The sequence below is a fragment of the Callionymus lyra genome, chromosome 5 (assembly GCF_982586985.1).
Source record: "Callionymus lyra chromosome 5, fCalLyr1.hap1.1, whole genome shotgun sequence".
Taxonomy (NCBI): Eukaryota; Metazoa; Chordata; class Actinopteri; order Syngnathiformes; family Callionymidae; genus Callionymus; species Callionymus lyra.
The window spans coordinates 4,849,927-4,869,785 of NC_141822.1; the positions used below are offsets into that span (position 1 = coordinate 4,849,927).

A 19,859-nucleotide genomic window follows, 5' to 3' on the forward strand; every position below is an offset into this window, starting at 1 on the left:
GAAAATAATAAAATTAAATTAAAATTAAATGAGAGAGACTAATATATGAAAGTGAGCGAATCCAAATTAAATTAAATGAGAATTAAATCCAATAATAATCACATAATTGAAACTTGTATCATTCTGTAGAAACAAAACAAACAATGAGGGATTTTTAATCTTTTTTTTTTTCCATCCACTCGTGTCTGTTCAAACCGTGATTCACTCCTGGAACCTGAGATCTCATGTCATGACCTTGATTATCACAACATGACCTTGAGCTTTTTCTTTTTCCTTTTTTTTTGTTGGTCGACGGCGGCTCTAAAGCCAGCGCCTAGTACAGGCGCCCCCTGGCGTCGAGGAGCCGCCACTGCGTTTCCCTTTTATGCACCGCAGTCACGCATCTCTGCTCAGATTGGAGCTGAAGCTTCGGAGGATGTTCCTCTGCTGCAGCTCGCGCGTCTGACACGCACGAAAAACGCCCTTTTTTTGTGCGCGTGTGTCTCTGCCTTTTTTTTTCCTTTCTTTTTTTGGAAAACCCGTCTCGCGCGTCTTTAAATCGCCCGTCAATCATTATCTCGAGACATTTTTCCACGAGATTTTTCTTCATCATCATCAGATCTTCTCGAGGTCTTTGGACGATGATGTCAACAGAGTAGCAGGTGAGAGAGAGAGAGAGAGAGAGAGAGAGAGAGAGAGAGAGAGAGGAAGGAGAGAGAAAAACAAGGACCCCGGCGGGTGATGGATAGAGGCCGCGGTCCACGTCCCTGAATGCGGCGCAGAGAGCGAGCCCTCACGCGGGTGTCGCCACCACACGCCCCCGGATGCTGCGCCGGAAGATCGGATACGTGGACCCGTCGTCGGGCAAAGACATCCTGGGCAACAGATCCTTGTGCTTCATCTTCATCTGCGCCTTCGGTCTGGTCACGCTGCTGCAGCAGATCCTCTACGGCAAGAACTACATCAAGAGGTGAGTCTCCGCGTCATCATCAGGGACTCATGATGGGGATCCGCGACGCCCAGGAGAGAACAATAGCAAGTTAAAAAAAACATCCATTTGCCCTCCCTTTTCCTCCCCCTTTTTTCCTCCCCCAGAAACCCTTTCTTTGAGCGAAGCATCACATCCATTCCATACACAGTGTGACAGCTGTGTATGGTGATGTTCTCCCGTTTCTTTCTCCAAGATTTTCTGTTGTATTACTGGTGGTACATCTGACTGAGGTACCGTGTGCAGAGCGTGAAGATGTGATGTGTATTTCTCCCCCATTTTAATGTTAAAAACAACATATATATTAGTGATAGAGAGACGAGCAGATGAGGAGAAAACTCTCTAGAAAACAAGAAAAAAAACAGTGTATTTGACATGCATGTCGATGCCAACATGCATGTGCTGCAGTCCAACAAAAAAAAAAGCTCCATCACCACCAAAACCCCCGCCCCTGACCCGCCCCCCCCGCCCGCCCCCCATCAAGGGCTGGTCCTGATCCCTGTGAAGGATTCATGGCCTCGTCTCCACGACGACCACGAATCTCTCTCCGGAGGTTAAAGTCGCTCCGACCTCGTTGTCCGTCGCTTCTGTTTCGAAGCTCGTAAAAAACGTGGCGAGAGTCGACCACAAAAAAAAAAAAGGGAAACCGGCTGAGATGGTCGGCGGCCATTTTGCTACAGTCTGTCTGCACACACACCTCAGGGAGGAAGAGGGGGAGGAAGAGGGGGAGAGATGAAGAGATAATTAACGGTTAAAAATAGAGCATTATAGAGAAAGATGTTTTCAAAACACGAAACATGACTTAAATGTTGCTATAGTAACAATCTTGAACCATGTAAGAACAATTCTTACTTGTGGTATCACTTGTGTTGTCTCTGGGTCGAAGTGAGCCGAAGGCCTAAAAACAAATGTGTTTGTGGTATCCCTTGTGTTGTTTCTGGGTCGAAGTGAGCCGAAGGCCTGAAAACAAATGTGTTTGTGGTATCCCTTGTGTTTGTCTCTGGGTCAAGGTGAGCCGAAGGCACGAAAAACAAATGTGTTTGTGGGATCCCTTTGTGTTGTCTCTGGCTCAAGGTGACCCGAAGGTTCAAAAACAAAAGTGTACAAAAATACTACAAGCAAGTTTGATTTCGGGCCTTTGGGTCACCTTGAACCAAAGACAACAAAAGGGATACCACAAACACATTTGATTTTGGGTCTTCGGGTCACCTTGACCCTTAGACGACACAAGGGATACCACAAACACATTTTTTTTTAGGCCTTCGGGTCACTTTGACCCAAAGACAACAGAAAGGATATCACAAACACATTTGATTTTGGGTCTTCGGGTCACCTACAAATACCTCAAAACAAGAGTGTTTTCAGAACGCTTGGTCTGGCGTCAGAAGTGGGATGGACGTTCTGAAGGCCCCGGTCCGACGCGTCCCATAATGATGACGTCACGTAAAGGACGGTCACTTCAGTAACGTTCACTCAGTGCGAGCGACGGTCGGAGGAACTACTCGTTCGCCGCCAAAAATGGGGTCAAAACTTTAAAGTGTCTTCGCCCGAGAGAACAAATAAACCCTCGTATGAACAGACAGTGACGGCGTGAAGGACGAGTGACAGATCAAAGGAAGGAGGAATCGAGAAGGATGAGGGTCACGAAGGTCAATCGATTAGATTAGATAAAATGGACTTTATTAATCTCCTCTAGAGATCTGCTTTAGAAAAAATGGGTTTTTCAGTTCACAGATAGTTTCCTAAAAAAAACAAGAACAAAGTTTAGATAGAAAGAACAAAGTGCAGGGGATGACAAAGAGCAAATATAGAGAACAAAGATCAAAGAAATTTGAGTTCACGCTCAAAGCAACAATCCTTTGATAATTTCGCGAAGGTTTTTCTCAAGGTCGGACTTTTGGCTCTGTTGTTGAAGAAAGCGTCAGGAGTAGGATGGATGAAAATTCAAGAAAAGGCACCTTTGTCGACTTTAATACTAACTAAGACTAACTTTTTATTTTAGGGGCAAATTGAAGTTGTCACATCAAAAATGTTATACATTATATATTTAAGACACACAATACAACAATGATACATTATAATTAAAAGAATAATAGAAAAAATAATAACAGGATAATAACGGTAAAATAATGTAACAAATACAACAACAAAAAATGGAAAACATTAGTACACATTATAGGACAAAACTTATCAGTACAATATTTTTTTGTTTTACAGAAATACACACACTAGACAAATGAATAGAGTCATAAACACATTAATTAACGATTCAATGAACCGGCTCTTTAACTCGAGTTTAATCATCGAGTCACAAAACTATCGTTTCTTACACTTGATGCTTGATCTATGGATCTGTTTTTGTTACTTTTGTCTTTCAGTTTTTCATACCTACAGACACAAACAATAAGTGCTACACGAAACGTAATCGCTTGAAGATAATTTAAGAAAACCTTCTTTTTTGGAGTCAATTTTCCACAGAAAACTACAGTTTAATGGAATCATTAAAGAGGTACAAGGAAAACTATCCTTGACAAGAACAAGCCTGGACTTAGACTAGAAGTTTAAAGTTGATCAACAAACAAATCTTCAATTATCATGAGATATAAACATAATATTTCTACAAATAAAGACCTTCAGACTATTTAGGTTAGGAAGAACTTTATAGATCCCTCAGAAGGTCTCCTTCGGGAAATAGTTTTTTTCCAATTAGACACAGCAATACAGCAATTATTCATAAAAATAAATTAGATAAAAATAAGACCAAGAACAAAGAGAAATAAAGAGAAAGAACAAGATGATACAATCTAAGTCTAAAGATAAAGAACATATTTGAAACACAAAGATTCTAGGAAAACAAACAAAAACATTTCTATGTCTTTACAGCCATAATAAAATATAATCTTTCTACGTTATTACTAATTTAATGATGAAAAATATTGATATTAAACAGCAGTCGAGCACAACACACTGCAGACAAGAGCAAGAACAGCGAGTACTGCGCCAAGAATAGTGAGAACGTCATGGATGGTCGTTCGGAAAGTAAAACTCTCTCAAATACAATTCTTAGACGAGCGACTCGTATAAACGAGGATCGTCTTCCTCGTCCGTACGACCGCTGGGCGTCCATTGTTGTGCTCGCTCGCTGAAGTGGAAAATGTTCTCTCGGCGTCAGCGCTGACACGACAAGAGATCTCGTAACGCACCAGAAGAGACTCTTTTACATCCGATGCCTTTTTTGTTTTTCAGCTGCGCCCACGACTACTTTAGCAAACGACTCGCACTTTAGCATATTTGAAGGACATGAGAAGTGGTTTTGAATCACGGGTTTTTAAAAAGTAGCTGCAGAAATCAACCCTGAAACACGCGTAAATAAATAATTAAAACGTTGATAGAGTGGAAAATAAAAGTAGCTGCTGAAATCTCAGAAGCATAAATGTCAAATTGAGGTTTAAGTTAGTAAGTAATTTATATTTATAGAGCGTTTTTCCAGACCAGGGTCACAAAGCGCTTAAACAATGAAAACAAAACTCTTTAAAATATATACTTAAAAGATCAAGGTAACACCGAGAACAACACAGGAGTCTCAAAGAATCAAGGAAAAGCCTGCACGAATAAACATGAAAAGGTTCAGTAGCTTTTCCGACCAGCGATCGTCGTGACTTTCGTGAAGATAAATAAACATGTCATCAGCGTAAGAAGTTGTTCTGGAGCAGCCATTATAGCCATAATAGTTAAAAATACATTTTAAATGGTTATGTGTGAGTTCAATTTAGATTTTTGTTCAATAGTTACTCAAAAATTAATAATTTACTCATAGATTTATGTTTTAAAATTATTTTAGATAAGAAATAATGAGAAAAATGTTCGGATTTTTTGTTTCACGATCACTAAAAAACTTCCACAGGAATCTCTATATGAGTGGATATTGTATTACAAGAGAAGGCCTCCCTCCCTACCCCAGAAAGATAACAGTCAAATTGAGGTTCAGTATCTTTTCCGACCAGCGATAGTCATGACTTTCGTGAAGATAAATAAACATGTCATCAGCGTAAAAAGTTGTTCTGGAGCAGCCATTATAGCCATAATAGTTAAAAATACATTTTAAATGTTTATGTGTGAGTTCAATTTAGATTTTTCAATATTTACTGCGCAGAGAAAGATAATTGAATCATATATTTATGTTTTGAAATTATTTGAGATAAGAAATAATAAGAAAAATGTTTGGGTTTTTTGGTTTCGCAATCACTAAAAAACTTCCACAGGAAGCTCTAGATGAGTCGATGTTAAGGCCCCGACAACACAAACTGTAAAAGTAACGGAAGTCATCGAACCTTCTTCTGATCTGTCACGATGTGAAACTTGCGCCCACGACTGCTTTAGCAAACGACTCGCACTTTAGCATATTTGAAGGACATGAGAAGTGGTTTTGAATCACGGGTTTTTAAAAAGTAGCTGCAGAAATCAACCCTGAAACACGCGTAAATAAATAATTAAAACGTTGATAGAGTGGAAAATAAAAGTAGCTGCAGAAATCTCAGAAGCATAAATGTCAAATTGAGGTTTAAGTTAGTAAGTAATTTATATTTATAAAGCGTTTTTCCAGACCAGGGTCACAAAGCGCTTAAACAATGAAAACAAAACTCTTTAAAATATATACTTAAAAGATCAAGGTAACACCGAGAACAACACAGGAGTCTCAAAGAATCAAGGAAAAGCCTGCACGAATAAACATGAAAAGGTTCAGTAGCTTTTCCGACCAGCGATCGTCGTGACTTTCGTGAAGATAAATAAACATGTCATCAGCGTAAGAAGTTGTTCTGGAGCAGCCATTATAGCCATAATAGTTAAAAATACATTTTAAATGGTTATGTGTGAGTTCAATTTAGATTTTTGTTCAATAGTTACTCAAAAATGAATAATTTACTCATAGATTTATGTTTTAAAATTATTTTAGATAAGAAATAATGAGAAAAATGTTCGGATTTTTTGTTTCACGATCACTAAAAAACTTCCACAGGAAGCTCTATATGAGTGGATATTGTATTACAAGAGAAGGCCTCCCTCCCTACCCCAGAAAGATAACAGTCAAATTGAGGTTCAGTATCTTTTCCGACCAGCGATCGTCGTGACTTTCGTGAAGATAAATAAACATGTCATCAGCGTAAGAAGTGACAGAATCTGCTGTGAACAAACTGTTGCTCTGGAGCCGCCATGATGAATTAAATTATAATTAAAAATATATTTTAAATGTTTATGTGTGAGTTCAATTAAGATTTTTCAATATTTACTGCGCAGAGAAAGATAATTGAATCATATATTTATGTTTTGAAATTATTTGAGATAAGAAATAATAAGAAAAATGTTTGGGTTTTTTGGTTTCGCAATCACTAAAAAACTTCCACAGGAAGCTCTAGATGAGTCGATGTTAAGGCCCCGACAACACAAACTGTAAAAGTCACGGAAGTCATCGAACCTTCTTCTGATCTGTCACGATGTGAAACTTGCGCCCACGACTGCTTTAGCAAACGACTCGCACTTTAGCATATTTGAAGGACATGAGAAGTGGTTTTGAATCACGGGTTTTTAAAAAGTAGCTGCAGAAATCAACCCTGAAACACGCGTAAATAAATAATTAAAACGTTGATAGAGTGGAAAATAAAAGTAGCTGCAGAAATCTCAGAAGCATAAATGTCAAATTGAGGTTTAAGTTTGTAAGTAATTTATATTTATAGAGCGCTTTTCCAGCCCTGGGTCACAAAGCGCTTAAACAATGAAAACAAAACTCTTTAAAATATATACTTAAAAGATCAAGGTAACACCGAGAACAACACAGGAGTCTCAAAGAATCAAGGAAAAGCCTGCACGAATAAACATGAAAAGGTTCAGTATCTTTTCCGACCAGCGATCGTCGTGACTTTCGTGAAGATAAATAAACATGTCATCAGCGTAAGAAGTTGTTCTGTCGCAGCCATTATAGCCATAATAGTTAAAAATACATTTAAAATGGTTATGTGTGAGTTCAATTTAGATTTTTGTTCAATAGTTACTCAAAAATTAATAATTTACTCATAGATTTATGTTTTAAAATTATTTTAGATAAGAAATAATGAGAAAAATGTTCGGATTTTTTGTTTCACGATCACTAAAAAACTTCCACAGGAAGCTCTATATGAGTGGATATTGTATTACAAGAGAAGGCCTCCCTCCCTACCCCAGAAAGATAACAGTCAAATTGAGGTTCAGTATCTTTTCCGACCAGCGATCGTCGTGACTTTCGTGAAGATAAATAAACATGTCATCAGCGTAAGAAGTGACAGAATCTGCTGTGAACAAACTGTTGCTCTGGAGCCGCCATGATGAATTAAATTATAATTAAAAATATATTTTAAATGTTTATGTGTGAGTTCAGTTAACATTTTTCAATATTTACTGCGCAGAGAAAGATAATTGAATCATATATTTTTTTATTTTTGAAAATTATTTGAGATAAGAAATAATGAGAAAAATGTTTGGGTTTTTTTGTTTCGCAATCACTAAAAAACTTCCACAGGAAGCTCTAGATGAGTCGATGTTAAGGCCCCGACAACACAAACTGTAAAAGTAACGGAAGTCATCGAACCTTCTTCTGATCTGTCACGATGTGAAACTTGAAATTTCAAAAAGATAAAAGTCACTTGTGGTTTCATCGCTCTGTGACTCTTGTGATGATAAAAAAAAATCATGTCATCATCAGCGTACGAAGTGACAACGACTGCCATATTCTGTCTGTTCTGCTGTTGTGTGTGCGAGTGACATGTTGACTCTGTGAGTTGAATAAACTTGACTCATTCTCTTGCTAGTGCGCAACAGTTTAGCCGACTCAAAGGGGACGAGACAGGAAATTGGAGCGGTCCCGTTAATTTCTCCGATGACGGATCTCTGAAGCCGGCCAGAAATGGAAGGAAAAGGTGACTGACTGCACTCACACCTCTGAGAAAGAAAGAAAGAAAAAGAGATAGAGTGAAAGGGAAAAAAACAGATTGACATCCATCCAGGCGTGGACCCAGCCCTGCATGCCCCGGACTGGCCCGCCTGATTCTCTGAGCCGCTCATTCTTGATGCTAGGACAGGACATCACATTATTTTTTCAAGTGATTTTTCCATCTTCTGCCTTCAAGCACGTTAGGACAGGGGGGTTTGTGATGTCAACCGGGACCAGGATCACACGTTTAATTCTAACCTGTCCTGCATGTCGACAGATGTTTCCGTCAGAATTATCAGCCAGATTCACAGATCTCCGTAATAGTCACACCCTGCCTAGGCGATATTAAGAAGACAAACAAACGCCCTCACAGGTAGGCCACGTTTGATGGCATTCTTCTTCAAGTCCTTTTCACAGAAACCAAAGTTTGCCTCTTTTTTTTCTTTTTTTTTATCATTGGTCTGAAAGGTTTTTTTTTAAAAACACTCATATTTTCGCAGTGGTGGTTGCACCTCAGATTTGCTATTGCATGCTGTCTGATCCAGTCCACCTCGACCTCAGATCCCTGACCCCCATACCCCCCCCCCACACACACTGTCAGAAGCTGGTCGAAACCACAGTTGTCCTGTCGATGCTTCTTCTCTGTGTCCCATCCAGCACCATCTCCAAACGCCTTGTCCTGCTCAAACCTGTGTGTGATGTGTTCTGCACAGTTGTGTGTTTGCCATGTACATAGTGTGGACCCCCCTTTCCCCCCGACCCCCCTCGCCTATCTTCTCACATCTGCATTGTCTCGTCCTGCGACCCTGGATTAAACCCCCCCACGACCCCTGACCCCTCGCCACAAGAAGACTTAGAATTCCATCTTCCAATTAATCCTGGAGCTTCAAATCCAAACTTTCCTCGTGGGGAATTTGAAGCGGGATCTCTAGGTTTGATGATGAAAGTTCTGCCACCGTCGTCGTAGACGCCCAAGAAGAAAAAAACACCATCATTTCAAGCTAAAACCCACAAATTGTCCTCTCAGTAAAATGTCAGAAATACACACTCATTAGGTGGATGTAAACGACCAGTTTCACTATTTGTACTCTCTCCCATCCTGCATCTTGTTCCTTTGACGGCATCTTCTCATCCTCCTGCTTCTTTACCGTTGCTTTCACTTTTCGCAGCCATGACCGTCCATCGTCCAGAGTCACGCGTGTCATTGCAGCGGATCATGAATGTTGTTCCAACCGAAAACACGACAAAAATATCATTATTGTTACATCAAGTTTCAATACTATAATGTAGCAACTAGCAAAATGGCTAAAAGCTAACCCTCTACTTCAAAACAAGAACAAAAAAAGGAAAATTGAATTAAATCAATTTTAGACTTAATATTTAGGTTAAGAGTTAATTTAAAATAATACATTTATGAGGGAAGTTAAGTTAGTAAAAGTTAAAATACGTACAAAAATATATTTAACCTGTTGCGGACGTTAGCTACCTTTAGCTATGGTGTAGTTAATGAAGCTAACACTGTAATGTTGTATAGTTTATTATTATTATGTCTTTGTTAGCATTTATGTCTTTTATCGCATCTTAAATGTTTAAGTTAATAGCAACAAAAAACATTTTATAGCAGCAAATTTAGCGCATTAAGCTAACCCTATTATTTAGTCAACTTTAAAAAGTAAAATTAAAAATTAAACAGGTTTTAGCAAACATTCATCAAAGATCAGATGCAACATATATCTAAGTTTACAATTAGCAGTTCAACCATGTTAGCATCTATGCTGGCACTTCATTTTATCTTGAATATTTAGGTTAAATGCTTTTTTTTAAATACATTTATAGATATTAATAATAAGTGTAAAGTAAAATAGTTAAAGTAAAAGAAAAATTGCAAAAAAGAAATATATATATAGCCCGTTGAGGATGTTAGCTATGATGTAGAAGAAGATGCTAACACTGTACTGATATTGATACTGATTAAACTGTCTTCTATCAAATTCAGTGCATTTCAACCTTCTCATCCTTCTCGAACTTAGAAAAGAAAAACAATAATAAATTGGGGATTTAAGAAAGAACGCAACATTTATCAAAGCTTAAATAAATGTACCTATGTTAGCATCTTTGCTAGCATCTATGCTAGCCCTTAATTTTACCCTTCTTATACTTTAAATTTCCAAATATTATTAATAATAGTAAAGTTAAATAGTAAAACAGGTAAAATGTTATGAAAACGTGTTGTTTAGAACGTTAGCTACCTTTAGCTATGATGTCGTTGAGGAAGCTAACACTAACAAGTTGTGTAGTTTATTCAAATGTCTTTACTAGCATCTATCTTATCTTCAACGTTTATGGTAATAGCAATTAAAAAACATAGGATAGACATTTAAGTGCATTTAGCTCATCAACTTAGCTCTACTTCTAAAACTAAAATGGCGGAAATTTAGGAAAAATTTCATTAAAAGATCAGAAGCAACGTTTTGTTAAAGTTCACAATAAATATGTCACCCATGTTAGCATCAATGCTATGCTGTGGTTGAAGCGGCTAAAACTGAACTGTTGGATAGTTTATTCAAATGTATTTACTAGCATCTAACTAAGTTAATAGCATCGTAGAAATCTTTTTAAAAGTGCAGATATTGTAAAACAAAGCACACATTTGACAGCAGCGTACAACACCGATAAAAACATGTAAAAGTTATACTTCAATAGAACCATTATACTGTATAGCTAATTAATATTGTTAGTAAAAACTAAGCTAATTTTACAGTTGTATAAAAGTAGTATGTCATGATGCTATTCTAATGAATCTATCAAGCTCTCATTAAATCATTCATACAGTCAAACTAGATGAAAGTAATCACAAAATAAATGGCAAAATACGAGTATTAACAAACGTATAAAGTGTTGGAAAATATCGTGTTGCCACCATCAGCATGTTCTCATAGTCATCATTACTTCTTTCCATCATTTCCACGAGCCATTGAGCAAGAAACAAACCCCTTCACCTCTCAGACAATAAGCCTGTTTGTTAGCATCGTCCGTCTAGCTGTAGAAGTTGAGATTAAATCAAAGTATTCTGGTCCATAGTTGCATCTGTGTCATGTGTCATGTCACCGTGGTTTAATGGTATGACAAGTGTCTCATGCTCACACTTAGATGTGTTTAGTGTGTGTGTTTTTTGTCGTGTCTGGATGTGGATTGTGCGTCGTTCCGCAGTGGATGACTGTGTTTATCCCTCCAGGTATCTGGAGAACTATGGAGGCTCGTATGAGTTCAACTCCACTGCCTGCCGTGAGCTCAGGCAGGACATCATGGATGTCAAAGTCCTGACAATGTAAGTCTTCGTAAGAGAATAAACTCGTCCGCGGTGAGTTCGTTGATGTTTGTCGTGATGTTTCACACACTTCATGGATGGACTTTAAGAACCAGAATCAAACAAGAGAAGGAGTTTTTTATCACGACGAGTCAGTGAACCTTCTTCATTTATGTGTATATTTGTGTGTCAGTGATGTTGGACTCTACTGTCCTCATCAGTGTCTGTTTGTACAAAACTCTCTTTAATTGAAATACTGACTCCACCCACAGAAAACACTTTCTGGAGATGAAATCTTGTTGACCATAACCACGCCCACTTTGCTGGGATTGGTCAAACATGGTGGTTTGTCCCCGCGTGTCATCGATCCCGGAAGTCTCCACCTCCATGGGACTCTTTGTATAAACAAAGCGGGCGTGATGACGTCATAATGGACTCTCGTAACCTCTTGTTCGCTCAGATTTCGATGAGTTTTAAAAAATGGTCATGATGTTAATCATCATGTTAATGTATCAACTTGTCTGATTTCTTTTTCTAAAAGACAAGAGGAAAAGACTCAAAAACTGAAAAACCTTTCCCTGGAACGCCTCGATAGTTATCTTGATTTTAACCACTAGATTCTTTTCCTTCTTCCTCTTCCATAAGGTTGATGCTCTGAGACTCAAACAGACATCGTCGGCTTTGATGATACCGATACCGATCGATACCAGTGTTAAAATATTAATTTTGTGAAATAAAACTGCTCATGCTTTTAATACAAAAGCACAAAGTTACTACATATATATGATATAGTTATTAAACTGCTTGGATCCGGATGCGTTGATCGCACCTTTTTCACCGATACCTCTGACTTAGAGAGGCTGGATCGACAGATATTTGATACCAGTATCGGATCAAAGCAAACCCTACTAACATACATGCATACCTTTTTCCTCTAGATCAGGCGGCAGTGGATCGATGTCAACTCCAGACCATTGCACATAGATTTTAGTATTATCTAACTATCCTAGTAGTACTTACTGTAGATCTGGGAAATCAGTGATCAATTATCGCATGTGAGTCGCATTCAAAAACACAACTTTATTTAGTCTCAGAGCATCAATCTTATGAAAGACGAGGAAGAAAATAAATCTAATATAAAAATAATCTGAATCTTTATTTAACACTTGGACTTTTATTTAATTTAATTCTTATGATAACTTCAAACTGATTACTGTCAGAATCCAGAGCCGCACATTATTCACCCCCAAAATATATGACAGAACAGATTTTGTGTGCAAAACAAAAACACATATTTGACAAATACTCCATTTATTTTACAACAAAAAATATTCGTAGGCATTTTTCATCTCTTCCGAAATTCTTGTCCAAAAATTCCCCAACCTGGTTTTCAATGTACCTGTCAAAGTACAGATTGGAATCCAATAGGATTCCAGATTCTACTGGTGAATTCCAATCTCTACAGATTGGAATTCTACTACTGTATTGGGATCTGAATATTGGAATTCCAATCTGTCCTATAAGACAAATGGGAATTCTACCGGGACAATCTCCAATTCTAAGAAATTCGGATTACATATCAAACCCTAGTAGGATTCCCGATACTACTAATACAGATTGGATTAAGTTATGGTACTTAAGATAAAAACAGTAAAAATAAATCATAGAGAGTTTGTGTTTCACTCATTTTCACTAGTTAACTTAACTCCAATGTTGCTCTTTATTTTAAAAAGTATTCATTAATGTAATAATCTATAGCAAATCAATAATATAGAGGATTCACCAGTCCCAGGCCAGGATTTAGGCAACAACAACAATTTAAAATCAGACACGATCCATCGCTTCCTGGAGTTCAGGTGACCCTACATGACCTCACGTCGGACTTTTGGATTCTTGCTAATGAGAATCCAATGAACGTTTAACACGATGCGTTTGGTGTCTTTCTGATCAAATTATTTTAGATCCAAACGTCAAGACAAAAAACTCACAGGATATCGAGAGCTGGGAACAGAAGAAGAAAAATGACGAGTTAATTCCTTTTTTCCTAAATTAATTACGTTAATCTAATAAACTCGTCATCCTGCAGCAGCTGGTTCTGGTGGTTTCTGGACCGCCGGTCGCCAGAGAGTTTGACAAACAGACACAAGTAGAAATTGTAGCGTAACTTAAGATGCCTTCGATGATGAACTGAGATTAAATTTTTGTTTAATCTAAATGTTCGGAGTTGTAACACTCAAAAGAGTCAACATTAAGGCAAATAAAGACGTTCTCGATGATTGGTTTTTGCTCCAGAATAGACCATCAAAGCCCTTTTCTTTTGGTAAAAAATGATTTCATATCGTCGGCGCTTCACGAGCCTGTAGCTCGCGGCGTCGATGAATCAAACCTTTGTTTCGAGCCCGGCGTCGTACGTGAATATGAAACATTGTGCGACGACCTTTTCGGTGCCGTTCCCTCGGGATATCGGACTCGAAACTAACATTTTTTCGGATCTCGCTAAAGGGGCCGAGAGCCACAGAGCGGTCGCCGTCACTGGGGGCCCGGGACCGAGCGTCTTCAGAGGAAATGTCAGTTCAAGGAGAGCTATTTCCGGACGCGCTAGATGAGCTTCTGTCTTTGTACTTGTGACTTTTTTTCCCTGCAGACATTTGAGTCACCAGTGATGCTATCTGCCCATCTGTGTGTGTTTGTGAGTGGTTATCATGATGTTTCTTTGATTTACTACCCTTGTAGAAACAAGGGTATTCGGAAAATACATGGCCATGGGTGTCCTTCCTCATTCCACAAGTCTCTCTGCCTGTCTGCCAGGGTGAAAACCTCTGATTTGTTTGAGAGATGGCGGAACCTGCAGGTGTGTAAGTGGGAGCAGAGCAAGGAACAGACCAGCCACTTCAAGTAAGCATCGCTGCGCTCATGATGACACTGCAAAATGATCAATGGAGCCGGGAGTCGGACGATTTTAAATCTTTATAAAAAAACATACTTTAGTTTATAATGTTAATGCAGTTTGTTTGTCCATCGGTGTTTAACACAAGTTTAGATGATAATTGATAAAAAAATCTTTACAGAAAATGCATATTTGTGTCTTGAAAAATATAAAATGCAACCAGAAATCTACAATTGTTTCATTTCATCATTTTTTCTTTTCACAATTTACAACATTAACTTGTTTTTGATAAATAGCTGATGAAACTTCATTAAATTTCATCCTGTTTTTTGGAACTCACTACTGAGTCGAACTGTTCATGTGGCTCCTAAGAGGTCACCTTAAAATAATGAAAATGTTCAGATATACATGATGACTCACCATTTTATTATTTAAGCCATTAAAGATCTGTTTTAGGACCTTTTTCCATTTTTTTTAAATTCCAATTTTTATCCTTTTTGTGGGCGATAAAGTGAGTTCATAGCATAAAACTAAATGTCATTTATTTAACATGAAATATTGAACAACATAATAGCAACTTTAGCTCACTTTGCTTAACAACTACATTTCATCTTTTAATTATTCTTTTTTTTGGTGTCAAAAATATATAACATGTTATTTCTGTTACAGATCTTTACAATTCAATATCAACACTATTATACAAAACTTTTAGTATTGAATTTAAAAGGCTTTTGAATTAGAAAATATATATTTTTATTTTATTATATTAATTTGATTGAATTATTGAATGAAGATTCAAGCTTTAAACAGAAAATAATGCTTTTCTTTGCTTGCTTTCTAATGCTTTTGTTATTGTTGTTACAAAATTAAACAATAAGCAACAAATAAACAAAATATAACATGTTGTTTTTCTAACAGATCTTTAAATAAATTTAATGAAAAATGACATAATTTGCAATAAAATACCATCTAAAAGGGTCATCCCGTCAGTAGTAATCTGGGGCCTTGTGTGATCAATGCATTATTAAAAACAATTGTTTTTTTATTTCAATTAGCTTAGAAATCTGAATGAATAGAAGTTGGTAAGAATCTTCCACAGTGGTTTTCCTCCAGAGACTAACATGTCTGGTGGTCGCTCTACAGGATGTCTCTGTCGCGCTGCTGTAACGCTCCCTCGTTCCTCTTCACCACCAAACGAAACACTCCTGCAGGAACCAAACTGAGATACGAGGTGGACACCAGCGGGATCCTTCCCATCACCGCCGAAGTCTTCAAGATGTTTCCCGACGTGAGATCCTCGAACCTGAAGACGTTGACGCGGGTTTTCTAAAAATCCTGGTTATTTTCCTTTCGCTTCAGGACATGCCGTATTCCAAATCCCAGTTCAAGAAATGCGCCGTGATCGGAAACGGCGGCATCATCAAGAACAGCAAGTGTGGGAAGGAAATCGACTCGGCAGATTTTGTCTTCAGGTATTTGACACGCAAAACCTGCAAAATATTATCACATGACAGGCATTAATCTGTTAATAAATCTATGTCTTGTATTTTATTTTACTCCTAAGAATTAGCTATCAACTAGCTAAGCTAGCACAGCTAAGCTAAGCTAAGCAACGAAAATTCTATATTTAATTATATATAATAGCATTGAAACTTGCGTACTGGAGACCTTGGCCCCTTCATGAGTTTGGATAAAGTCATCTGCTGTCATTGATGTCACTTAAAGATACTGCGTCTTTGTAAAAGCCAGTTAGTGAAGGCTATTACATTTTTAAAAATGCAAAATTTAGAAAAATAATTTTGAATTATCAGAACAAGAATATCGAACTCTATGTGTACATTTTAAATTATTAAATTAAATTAAATTATTCAGTTAAAATAAATTCAACCTTTCAATATAGAAATGACTGAAATTAGTTATTCCAAAAAAATATTCAATGCTTAGGAAAACAATATTTCAATACGAGTTGTTAATTTAAAAAAATGTCAATAATTCACTGATATGCTTCCATACAATACTCACGTATATAATATCCTGACGTTACAATCATTTCTGTGCAAAAACAATTGTGGGAACATCAGCTTCTAAAAAAGCTTCCAAATTAAAAGTTGTGTTAACAGTTTCTTCTTAATACCGTTCTACGTCATTTGGTGCTCCGCCCTCTAACCGCTTCGCTATTGGTTTAAACCCAAGGCGAAGTGGTTAGAGGGCTTTGCGCCAATTCGTAGAACCTAAGATTATGATCATAACTCAGGGGTTTTCATCTTTCAGTCAAAAGTCCAGCAAGGTCGAGAAAAGTCCTCAATTTCACGACTACTTTCGTCTTTGTCCAGATGCAATATCCCACCGATCAACGACAAGTACTCGGTCGACGTCGGAACCAAAACGGATCTGGTGACGATCAACCCCAGCATCATCACCGAGAGGTACGACTTCTCGTCGAACGTCAGAGTGAATCTAAAACAACTGGCGAATCTCCGTCGCAGGTTCCAGAAGCTGGAGAAGTGGCGCCGGCCGTTCTACGAGGTCCTGCAGAACTACGAGAACTCTTCCATGGTCCTCCCGGCGTTCTACAACGTCCGCAACACCGACGTGTCCTTCCGGGTCAAGTACATGCTGGACGACTTTGACTCTCAGAGGGGCGTGTTCTTCTTCCACCCGCAGTACCTGCTCAACGTCCAGCGCTTCTGGGCGGTGCAGGGCGTCCGAGCCAAGCGCCTGAGCTCCGGCCTGATGCTGGTCACCGCCGCCCTGGAGATGTGCGAGCAGGTCCACCTCTACGGCTTCTGGGCGTTCCCCATGAACCCCTCCGGCATCTTCATCACCCACCACTATTACGACAACGTGAAGCCGCGGCCGGGCTTCCACGCCATGCCGCACGAGATCTTCAACTTCATCCACATGCACACTCGCGGGATCATCAACGTGCACACGGGGCCGTGCACGTGATCCCCTTTCGCTCTCATGTGAATCTTGTTTTTAACGGTCGCGTGTAAACTAGAGGGACACGTTCGAACGCTCGTTCAAAACCTACGAAATCACTCACTGTTTTGATCGTGTCTCGTTTTGATTGATGGAAAAACATCGGATTCATTTACAGCCGACGACTGTGAGGGACTCAGAGTAGAACACAACAGTCTATTAACCTCTAAGGGCCAGTTGTTTAAAGAAAAATGTTATCCGGGTTAAAATAATCCAGATTTGGAAATGCCATTTTTTTTTCAAGCCAGGTTTAAGTAATACTTCTTTTGTACCAGATTTTCAAGCAACAGTGGATTCGACCGACATGATCCAGATTCACTGGACGAACGAATCCCGATGAACAATAAATCACGATATCAACCATGTCAAGAACAAGTTAGTAAAGAACTGGTAGTTGTTTTTTTCCCTCATTTTGAACAAAACACAAAAATAAACACATCAACTTGTATTTATTTTGTGACCAAACATCTGATGTCTAAACAAATCAACAAATATAAATCAAATCACAGTTGGGATGTTTTGAAAAAAGCCTTGAAAAAGTTTAAATAGTAAATGAAATAAAGAATTTAAAATGCCTGTAAACCAAGATGTAGGTGATTATAAACAAACCCAGAAGAAATGGTATAAATTAAAAAATATATATAAATAAAAAAGGGTCAAAATGCAAACAAATCAAGAGTCCAATATATCTTTTGAGGGAAAAAAAAACAAACATGTCCACAGAACCATAGAAATAAAAAGGAAAGGATAACCATAGGGAACCTGGGAAACACACACAAAAAAAACACAGAGGTCAAAACACACACAAAAAAATGAACAAACTAAAGCACTCAGGCAAAGAAGGAAGAACAAAAGGTTCCAACGACTATACCAGTGGAATACTCAAGGAACATTGCAATGGAGAGAACAGGAAGTGAACAATAAAAATAAGGGTTTGTCACCCAGGTAGAGAGACCCTGCTTTTAGTAAGTGGATGTGAAGTTTTGCACCTGAACAAAAGCAAAATATAGATAAAAGTATTTCCAACAAATAATAGATATTGATTATTTGACCATTTTGTTTCCAAGTTCTGCTACATTCCCATTACTTAAAATCTTAAACCCAGAATATTCCTGTTTTGTTTTATTTTGTTTTATTTATTTATTATTTTAATATTCATTATAGGTGATCTAGATCCGACCGAAAAGTTTTGAACAACACAAAAGGAAGATTCAAACTAGGATTGGATCACATGATCCGATTCTCTCTCTTTTGAACGACCCGTGTTTAAGATTGAATCCAAATTTTCAACAAATCTGTTGAGATGAACTTTGAACAACTGGCCCTCAGTTTACACAAATATAATTTTCATGACTTTCAGCTACTATGTCGACTCATGTTTGCCGTTAAAAGGAGAGTTTAACAGCGATTACGGTGCTTTTTAATCTGCTATGATATAAAGAAAGTGTCCGGTCAGCTCGCTCTGGTGAGGAAACGAAACAATGGCTGATTTCGTACACTTTTTTCTAACCACAGAATGATTGTGTTTGTCGTGACAAGTGGTCTTCTTGGTGATGTTTTTGTGAAACTTTCTAGTGTTTTTTCGTTTTGGTTTTCTACCAAAAAAACTACATAGACGGACGAAGACCAAAACACGGCGTCTTCTCGTCCACGGACACTTTAGGTGTGTGATATTAAACCGAAGCTAAGAGAGCAAACCTCCCACTTTTATAATCCATTTCCACTTCAACACATTCATTTGAGTGAAATCTTTAAATTGGCCTGTTTTAAGTGGCCTTCGATATATCAAGACACAAGATCACAACTTTCTTTTTTTTTTCCGTTTCTGCCAAAAATACCGATCAATGTAACATTCAAAAGCTGTCAAAAACCATCGAGTGATGTCACCTTCTAGCTGTCATTTATGTCTTAAGCCATGCTGCCTTATGATGTTTCAAACCTTTCTCCCTCATATGCAATCCACTCATGGGTTCTGCGTGTCCACTCCCCTGGAAAAAAACCCACAAAAGAATCCCTGGACATATACGGTAAATAACCTCCGATCTGAATGGATCCGTTGTCGTTCCTCTGACCGCCATAATCATGTGATGCTCTGCATGACTTGCTAAGCTTTTTGTGTGCCTGCTTCAATGATCACGAGGATATGTTTACACTCCACTGATGATCACAGTGCTTTCAGATCAATCCACGTCGTCACCGGACGATTGTTCGAAGCCCACGCAGGTCGCACTGATGCACGAGACATGAACGCTTGAGATCTTAACCTTCCCCCCTTTAACTGTGAATGATACATTTTGCACTCGGTATATTATCTCCTCATTTGCCAAATTGTGTTTTACTGACCACCAGGATCTCAACAGATTAGATGGAACTAAAAAAAGATGGAGGAGGGGGCGACGTCACGGCGACACAGTGCTTTTTAATTGAGGGAAAATTATTGTTTATACTGTATCGTGTTTGTAAATAAACCTGTTTGGATTTTCTCACTTGTATTTCATCTTCCTTGTGCTTCTTTCACGTTTAAATGTTTTATATTTTCTCTCTATTTTGTCCATTATACAAAATAACTCGGTCTCTGAGGTCTGTGGATCAGAATCTACTGATGGTTCCACGCACACGGCTCAGGACCAGAGGAGAGAAATCTTTTCAGGCTGTTGCTCCTAAGCTTTGGAACGATCTTCTCTCTCTTTGCGCTTGATGGATCTACTGACTCCTTTAAGAAACATCTTAAGACGTTTCTATTTGTTCAGGCTTT

At 38.2% G+C, this 19,859-nt stretch overlaps 1 protein-coding gene across 6 annotated transcripts; it reads left to right on the top strand.

Annotated features, from left to right (window-relative positions):
• Positions 1 to 409: 409 nt before the first annotated feature.
• st8sia5 (ST8 alpha-N-acetyl-neuraminide alpha-2,8-sialyltransferase 5) lies at positions 410 to 19,596 on the top strand. Of its 6 annotated transcripts, none has more exons than XM_087790555.1 (9): positions 410 to 949; positions 7,807 to 7,914; positions 8,206 to 8,301; positions 11,164 to 11,256; positions 13,969 to 14,130; positions 15,266 to 15,410; positions 15,482 to 15,594; positions 16,456 to 16,548; positions 16,609 to 19,596. In XM_087790555.1, the coding sequence occupies exons 1-9, from the start codon at positions 804 to 806 to the stop codon at positions 17,069 to 17,071; spliced, it is 1,419 nt and encodes a 472-aa protein (XP_087646681.1). In that variant the 5' UTR covers positions 410 to 803; the 3' UTR covers positions 17,072 to 19,596. The 6 variants fall into 6 exon arrangements, with proteins under 6 accessions (XP_087646681.1, XP_087646685.1, XP_087646682.1 ...); XM_087790556.1 differs by having other exon boundaries at positions 412 to 949; positions 14,044 to 14,130; XM_087790557.1 differs by lacking the exon at positions 8,206 to 8,301 and having other exon boundaries at positions 412 to 949.
• Positions 19,597 to 19,859: the final 263 nt, after the last annotated feature.

What these genes read in the sequence shown, in the direction of transcription:
- st8sia5 (XM_087790555.1), top strand. Translation starts at nt 804, where the DNA reads ATGCTGCGCCGGAAGATCGGATACGTGGACCCGTCGTCGGGCAAAGAC. An exon ending in ACAAACAAACGCCCTCACAG is followed by an intron (nt 8,302 to 11,163) that starts GTAGGCCACGTT and finishes TTATCCCTCCAG; the next exon opens with GTATCTGGAGAACTATGGAG. An exon ending in TCGGCAGATTTTGTCTTCAG is followed by an intron (nt 15,595 to 16,455) that starts GTATTTGACACG and finishes GTCTTTGTCCAG; the next exon opens with ATGCAATATCCCACCGATCA.